Source organism: Rhea americana, unplaced genomic scaffold, assembly GCF_003343005.1.
Source record: "Rhea americana isolate MKP2758 unplaced genomic scaffold, rheAme1 scaffold_128, whole genome shotgun sequence".
In the NCBI taxonomy this organism is placed as follows: Eukaryota; Metazoa; Chordata; class Aves; order Rheiformes; family Rheidae; genus Rhea; species Rhea americana.
Genome location: NW_028185350.1, coordinates 1,378,986 through 1,387,156, shown reverse-complemented (window position 1 = coordinate 1,387,156; position 8,171 = coordinate 1,378,986). Strand labels below are relative to the sequence as shown.

The 8,171-nt window shown below is 45.1% G+C and overlaps 1 protein-coding gene across 6 annotated transcripts in view; it reads right to left on the bottom strand.

Annotated features, from left to right (window-relative positions):
* Positions 1 to 615: 615 nt before the first annotated feature.
* TBX5 (T-box transcription factor 5) overlaps positions 616 to 8,171 on the bottom strand; it is a 74,178-nt gene continuing 66,622 nt past the window's right edge. For all 6 annotated transcript variants that reach the window (XM_085326141.1, XM_085326144.1, XM_085326139.1 and 3 more), the window contains exon 9: positions 616 to 2,669. In XM_085326141.1, the coding sequence (XP_085182267.1) occupies positions 2,086 to 2,669 (584 nt within the window). In that variant the 3' untranslated portion in view covers positions 616 to 2,085. The remainder of the gene's footprint in view (positions 2,670 to 8,171) is intronic.

Here is an 8,171-nt window from a genome sequence, read left to right as displayed (position 1 = left end):
TGCCGTCCCAGCACCTACCTCAATTCCCAAGGTATTTCCTAAGCCTACCTCAACAGGAAAGGCAGCAAAATGATACTATCTGTAATGAGCCTGAGAGTGAATATCCCTCCGTGTCCTGCTTTGGATGGGAAGGGCTTGGTGGACCTGGTCTTACAGCTCCTCCATGCTACCTTGGGCCGCTGTGCCGGTGGCTTCTTTGGGCAGGGGCAGTTCTGTAGCTGAGAAACACGCAGCCCCCAGACATGGCAGACTCAGCCTCAGCCCATCACTTCCTAATAGCTTTCCCTGTTGTAATGATGGACATCCACTGGAAATAAATAAAAATCAACCTTGCAGGTATTGAGTAGAAAGAATTATTTAAAAAAAAGCAAACCCCCCAAAAAAAAAAAAAAAAAGGGTGGGCAGGTCCCTTGCACTTCAGAGCATGTGGTATTTATTAGACATAAATTGGCACACAAGAATAGGAAAGAGTAGCTAGGTAGGGTTTCTTTTTTTCTTTTTTTTTTTTTTTTCCTTAGCTACATGGTTTTGGATATCTATCTAGAATCCCTCCCACACACATACCAGCATTCCCACACATTCACRCCCACATTCTCATTTGCTGACACGCAGGTATACGTCTTTCGTTAATTAGAATTACTTTTAATTAAAAATATATGTAAATTATATAGAGAAAGTGTGCACAGATTAGAGAGGAAAAAAAAAGAAGAAAAGAAAGCAAACTTCAGTACCAATAAAATTTAAACCTCTTTGAATCAGCTGTTTTGCTGGCTTTATGACATATTATTACTTATTTGAACTCCCATGTATAAATAAATAGTACCAGTAAATTTTACATCTGAAGATTCCTGTAGCAGACATTTTTACTTGCACACTTTTGCTTTTTCTTCTCTTCTTGCTTTCCCCACTCCCATTCTCCCACGATCATTTTCTGCTCCATTTAAATACATTTGCTTAATGTCTCACTTAACATACCCRGAAGAGTATCCTTTTTTTTTTCTTTCTTTCTTTCTTTTTTGAGAGGAGGGGAAAAAAAAGACTGATGGAACAAAAGGTGAGGATTACAAACGAGCGGGATCATCATTTTTAAGAGCGCAGTTTTTCCCTTTGCTGTCTGCATCTCCTCTGCCCTCCCTCTCTTCCCCTTGGCAGCTGGCTCGCAGCCTTGCTGTCCTCATGCCGGTACAAATTCGGCAGGAGATGAGCTGTGGATAGAGTTTGAAAGATACCCCGAGTTTGCACCCGAGACAGCTGATGGAAGAGAGAGGCAGAGAGACACGAAGGAAAGACGAGTGAGAGAATTGCAGCACACAAATTGGAAAGGAGATGAATTTACTGGGCTGGTTCCTTCCGAGATGCATTTTGGGGCGTGTGTGGCATTTATAACGAAACAGAGCATGCTGCAGTGAGCAATTTCACTCGTGGTACAATGCCTGGTCGAGGTAGGTACCTAAGTTTTCTCATTTGTGGGTTCAGAATACCTCTTTCTGCTGAAAAGTAACAACAATAATACTAATTAAAAAAAAAAAACACTCCAAAATCCACCCTTTTAAGCCTTGCTGAAAAGGGTTGGTGTCTTTTTGAGAAAACTGAAAGAAATATATATATATATTATTATTTATTATATAACATTGTCAACATCAACACCACAAAAAAGTAACATCCTAGCTGTTGTCGTTCAAGCACTCCGACTGTTGAGAAAGGCAACAGGAGTTTTGTGTCCCTTGGAAAACAAAAAGAGCGGGAGGGCGGGGGGGGGAAATGAGGACATGGGGGGTTCATGGCTGCAACACAAATTCTGCGGGAAATGTGTTGGGGGAGAAGTGTGTTGATCTGCTGATTTTCTTTTGAGACAAGAGAAGAGGGCAAGTCACGAGGCCAATGAACTACTTCATCTGTGGTTTCAAACAGCCGACGAGATCAGTGTCTCTCTCTCGAGTGCTACCAGTGAACATTCAGTTAAAGGAGTCTCGCAAAATGCTCTTGTTTTATTACCAACTGGGTATTTTTCCTTTTTCTTTTCTTTTTTTTTCTTTTCTCTCAATTTTTCATGGCTGATCCTCTTGCACTTTCCTTACTGCCTCGTTAGCTGTTCTCGCTCCACTCTGGCACCATGCCCACGCCATGCACCGAGTGGTACTGGTGGGGCGAAAGGGTTCGAGGCACTCCGTGGGAATACAGGAACTCTGCCGGCTGCAAGCTGCTGGGAGGGGACTGGATGCCGGTCTGAGGTCCGCACTGCCGCACGATGGGCTGGTGAGAAACCGAGGTTTGGTGCTGGAACATGCTATGGGTATCTCCTATTTGGGGGGAAGTATGGTTGGCCACACTGCCGAGACGGGGCATCAGCGGCCCGGAGGTGAAGTGGGCAGAAAAATGCTGGTAGGGTAACCTGTCCATCGGCTGCATGGCAGACACTGTGCAACTGCTGTAGGAGGGCACGCTCGGCCACGTGTTACAGCTGATGTCTTCTAGGCTGGGCACGGGGTCCGTGGGGGGAGCCGAGCTGGCGTACATACATGCTTGGCGCTGAGCCGATTCAGTCCTGTAAGAAGTGTTCAGTCCCTGTTGCTGGGGGTAACTGGACCTGTAGAAAGGATCCTCTTCTGCTGGAGAAGTTTCCATGTAGGGCTTCTTGTAGGGATGCTCGGTGGTGGAACATTCCTCATCTGCTGAGAGAGAAAAATCACGGGAATAATAAAAATGCCGTGCCCTCAGATGAACCTCCCACTCTGTCACCTGGTAGTATTATCCCCATTYTACCAAGGCCACAGCCTGCACAGAGCTGATGCAGAGACACCTCTCGGTCACTTCAGTATAAATCCAGACCCATTTCTTGGAATCGGTCTGAATCGATGCTGCTGCAACAAAGCAGAGCATTTGGCCCTATCTGCTGAATTGGGAAAGGAGAGGATTAGCTAGGMGCTCTGGGAGGAAAAGGAAGACTAAAAGTTGCTGAAGAGATGCTGAGACCTAGCTTTCTTGGTGAAACCCCACACAAGCCACTGAACCACTGAGTTCCTTGTCTCCTTCCAGCTGTCAGTGTTTTCATCGGAAGCCTTTTCACCTCCTGCCTGCAGATACAGTGCACCTAACAGAGCTCTCCTCTCATAACTKAGAGCCTCAGAGCTGGTGCTGTTAATTAAAGGCCTTTATAATGATATACTTTCATGATAAATAACACAAAATGGAGATCACAATAAAAATCACCCTGGGACTGCATCAGTGATGGCAGAGTTGAGATACATTTGGAGTTTTACAGCCCCAGTCTTCAGTTGTGCTAARGGAGCTGGGCACATCAATTCACTCAAGGCTTTGTGCTGCATGTTGAAGCCAAGTGCAACAAAAAAGAAAAGTAAATCTCACAACTAGAAACAGCAAGGCTCAGCATGCAGAGCTCTCTGTTTCCTGCAGCATCCTTCACTGAGCTGGAGCCAACAAGAGAAGGAGATAAACAATTTAGGTAAACTCTTGAGAGTGAAACAAAATGAATAAATGAATATGCACTTGTTTATTCATTCACAGGGTCATCAAATGAAATTCAGCTCTGCTGGAATGGATGGCAGAGTTCCCAGGGACAAGTACTTCRCCAAGAGATTTTAAGGACAGTGAGGCAAGGGAAGGGAAACTTGTTCTGGTCCAGATTGGCTTTACTGTTGTTTCAAGAACAGAAATTGAGGTTCAGGCAGAAAAACATCCCACTTAAAGCTCTTTTAGGACAGAAAGCCCAGCACCCTTTCAAMAATGATAAAATCTGAAAGAATGTTGCAAGAAATATCCCTTTTCAATCGTTTTAATTGGTATGTTTCAAGTCGCAACCTTTTCCATCCCCAAAATATAAAGAAAAAGAAACAGTTCCAGTAATAGAACTAAAACCATCTGCCCCACAAGAAGCACTTCCAAGAAACACAGGTGTTTTTGTCGTGCTGGTGCAACTATGCATACCAGCTTTCAGGAGGTCTCAACGGGCAGCCAGAGCACTTCTCATGTCTTGCAAACATGCAAATACCCTTACTGCTGTAAACAGCCRTGCACTTTCTCCTGAAAGGTGCATCCCAGTCTACTCGTAAAATAACCCATTGCTCTCACTCAGGTGCCTGCTGAGTCCAGCATGTACAGTTGGAGCAACTGCTATCATTAGTCTTCTTGGCCTGACAAKCCCAGGAAAACATCAAGTCTTCTGGTGCTGTGATACCCACTGTGGAGACTTTCCCCTTGGTGTCTTCTGACTTTATTTGTAACAGCAGCTGCGTGTAAACTCAGCTGGAGAACTGCAGTCCCATTAAAAACTTTCTTCCTGACSAATGCAAAACCTGGCTCCCTGGTCCCAGCAATGCACCTCTGGCTTCTCTTRAGTATAGACTGAGAGTAGGACAAGGGAACCAAACAACGCAATCACATGTAAGAAAATAGCTGAAATGGTAAGTAACTAGACCTAAAATTGTATCATGCTCCTAAAGCTCAATCCGGTTCATGTTATATAGGAGCAGTGGGAAAGATGTAGTTCCTTGAAAGACAGTGAGCTGGAAGCACCGGTTTAAGTTCCTTCCTGAACCTGGATCTGTAACAGGAGGTGTATCTGAAATAATAGCCTGAGCTCTAGCTTTTACGCACAGTTTAAAGGTTTTGTATCCCTAACCTACCAYTGTGTTAGAAGAACACTAGGGCAGAAAGACAATGTCTTGTAAAATGAAGCATTGTTCTGCTAGTAAAGTTTCAGCATTAAACCACATTACTCTGCTGGCATTAGAAGTCATTGGCTTGGGGTTTGACTGGTTTTTTTTGTTTGTTTGTTTTTTTAGATATACAACACAAAACAGTCAGACTCTGTGTTTTTCCTTTGTGCAAAATGTGCCTGACTTACAACCTGAGGTTGCGGATTTTTCCATTTGGTCCAGACGTTTTGCTCCCTGCAACAGCACAGCCAGGTAGAGCTGCAGTGAGCTACAGATCCTCTCCCAGAATTAATCATAGGTGAAGAAAGAAAAACAAAAACAACGAGTATTTCAATGGAAATCTGATAGGTGCCTTTTCTTCTGTAAACTCCAGAGATTGCTTTATCAGCCTCTCAAGATCCAGGCTCACTGATGTCGTATATGGGAAGGGCACTGCCAGTCCAGATCATAAGAGATTTAAGGACATCACATCCACCTCCAAAGAGAACACTGGCTAATGAAGGATTACAGCTCACCTTACCTGTTCCTACCTACCTTCTGATCCCTTTCCCTCATGCCTTTTCCATCTATGTAACCTCAAGAAGTTCTCAACAGAGAAGAGAATCATCCATCTCAAAACTAGATGGGATGAAGTAGACCAGAGATCCTCAGCTGGTGAATTTACATTGGTCCAAACTCCCTAGTCCAAACTGGCTTTTCCCCTTGACTCTTTGCAGAGGAGACCAGAGCCAGAGTGGAGCAGGTGAAGTTCATTCCCATAGTGCACAGGGCAGACCTGGGAGCGGGCATGGAACATCCTCAGGCAATAGAACGGCAAAAGAGGCATGAGACAGAGCTCTCTTGCATGGCTCTACTGGGGAAAAAAAAAAAAAAAAAAAAAAAAAAGCACCTTAAGGAGACATTTCCATTTTGTGCAGTTTAGAGTCATTCCCCCCAGCCCTGGAGCCTGGACAGTGCATTCCAAGGCCATAATCCTCTTCCTGAAAGTCCTCACCTCCTCGACATAAGACAGACATAGCAGAGAATTGTCTGGTCTCTGGGTTTTTTTCTTGATATTGATTCCCTGATAGCATTTTGTTGTCTTTTTTTTTTTTCTTGCCACTGAGCCCTAGGAGGTGCTGGACACCTCCAGGATATGCTGACAGTCCTGGGAGATGCTCACCATTCTCCACTTTTGCTGCTATTCTTGGAAGCAAAGAGTGGTGATCAGCTCTTGTGACCAGTTCCTCAATATTGTGCAAACATCAAAAAGCAAAAGGTTCCGCCAAGCAGAAGGAAGCAGCCAGCACTTGGGAGAAGCTGCTCCGAAGTATGTCCAAGGAAAACGGAGCCTGCAGAATGGGGTGGAAACTGRCTCCCTCACAAGGAATTTGATGATCTATCTAATGAAGGAGCTTGAGCGAGAGCATAAGCTGTTCCAAGATTTTCGGTATTTACTACTTCCAGCTGCACTGTAAATACCACACAAATGGCTTTTTAAATGGAGTTTTCCCAATTCCAAGATCAAGTCCATCCACAGTGAAATACAAACATGTAAAATCTTTAGACTACACTAGTGGTCTAGGCCCACCTCTTCCCCTGGTATGAATCAGGAGAGTTCTTTCCAGTTTGTGACAATTAGCTCTCTGGGACCAGACAGTGACGAATGGGACCCAATTGTTTTGCTTTTTAAAACTTGCCCACACTTCAAAGGCGTAACAGCCCTTTCATCATGACATTGTGAAGGAGACACAATGGATGATTATTGTTAACATTGATACTTTACCCAATGTAGCTTCTAACATGAATCTGGCACGAGTCTGAACAGCCAATTGCCACATGCAAAGCTGGCAAGGGCTGTCAAAGAAGGGGAAAAAAAAAGGCCAATCTGATCAGAATGTGCATCCCTAAGGAGGAAACAAGACCTGCTTCATAGGATGTGAAACCTAAGAAGTGTTACGGCTACGCTAGTTAAGCTAGCAATTGCAAGGTTTGCAATATGGCTGTGCTACATTATAGAGGAATGTGACAGAAATGGTTGTGAGGCAGAGACATCCAGCGTCAAAAGTTGGAGTCTCCTACAGAGACAGTGAGTTGTCAGTACTGCCTGCAGGGGAGTAGGAAGCTCCTCCTGATGCTGCATGAAGCTGCTGAAACTGCAGCCCCACAAGCAATGTGGCTACACAGCACAGAGCTGGGTGCACAYCAGCCACCCAGGTATCCTCCCACCTAGCAGGCAGGTTCTGCTTCATTTTTGGTGCCACAGCAGCAACCTTACTCTGGACTTCAACTTTTCTCAGCTGCATTTACCAAGCTGCAGACACACCTCGTGCTGCAGTGTAGCTCAAGCCATGGACACCTCACTGGATCTCCTAATGCTGGCAGGATGAGCAGCGTGTCCTCCAAGGAGACTTTGTGTGTTGGGTATCTGATGTCTTTTCAGCCCTGGTCCTACAGCTTCTTCAAGTCAAAGAAAAGCTAGGTGAGATAGGGAGAAATCAGCTCAGAAAATGAAGAGGTCTGTCCACCCTAACAGTGCCTGTTCTTGAAGAGAAACGGGAAAGGCATTGCTATATCGCTACTGACCTCAGTAAAGCAGGAGGGATATCAAAAATATATTCTTCCCCATGGACAGGGTCATGTGCAAGTTAAGTGGCTCAAGGACATGGTCCTCACTGGTTGGAGCCAGTGGATTCTGCTAGTCCCCGCTTCTTCCTCAGAGTGCCAACATGACAACTTTTATAATATCCCGAGGGAGAGACTGTTCYAGTCGCCTCCTGTTCAGCGTCACAAGCATCCAAGAAATCTGCCAAGTGGTTGAGATTGTGTAAGGCTGGGAGGGAGCAGAGGTTTAGAGGGATGACTTTTTAGTTCACAGGAAGCCTGAGAAAGGACAACACAAGGGAAAACAAGCCCTGATGCTGTAATTGGGAATTGGGGCTAAAATGAAAGAAAACAAGAAAGCTATCTGCTAGGAAATCCTTTTGGGCTTCCCAGAGCACAGAGGTAAGAGGCAGAGGTGGAGAACAAAAAGAAAAAGGCAGAACTAACTGAACTTTACCATACCCTAGAAATCCATATCAAGGACTAAGGTCCACTTCAAACTRTAGGATACAGTTTTGGGACTAATCCATCCCTTCAAGACCAGTCTCTATGAAATACATGGAGTTGGGATACGGTGCTGGACAATTCACACCTTGAGGACTGCCATTCCCCAGCCTCCTAGCCTATGACACGTTCAGAGGSTGCCAGGAGCAGCAATCCCCATTATACCACATTGAGCTTATTCCCAATGCTGCATCCCCGTACTCCTGCCCAGGCACCAGGAATTCCCCGATTTGGTGCTCTGGGATATGTCCTTCCTTCTTTACCCAGAAGAGGATCAGCTGCTCCCTGAACCACCGAGGAGTCTTCAGAGATAACATCCACTCACAGCTCTGCTGCTCACCCATAATGTAACACCGATATCAGTTCTCTAGAGTGAATCCATCTTGACTTGACAGCTAAGAACAACAG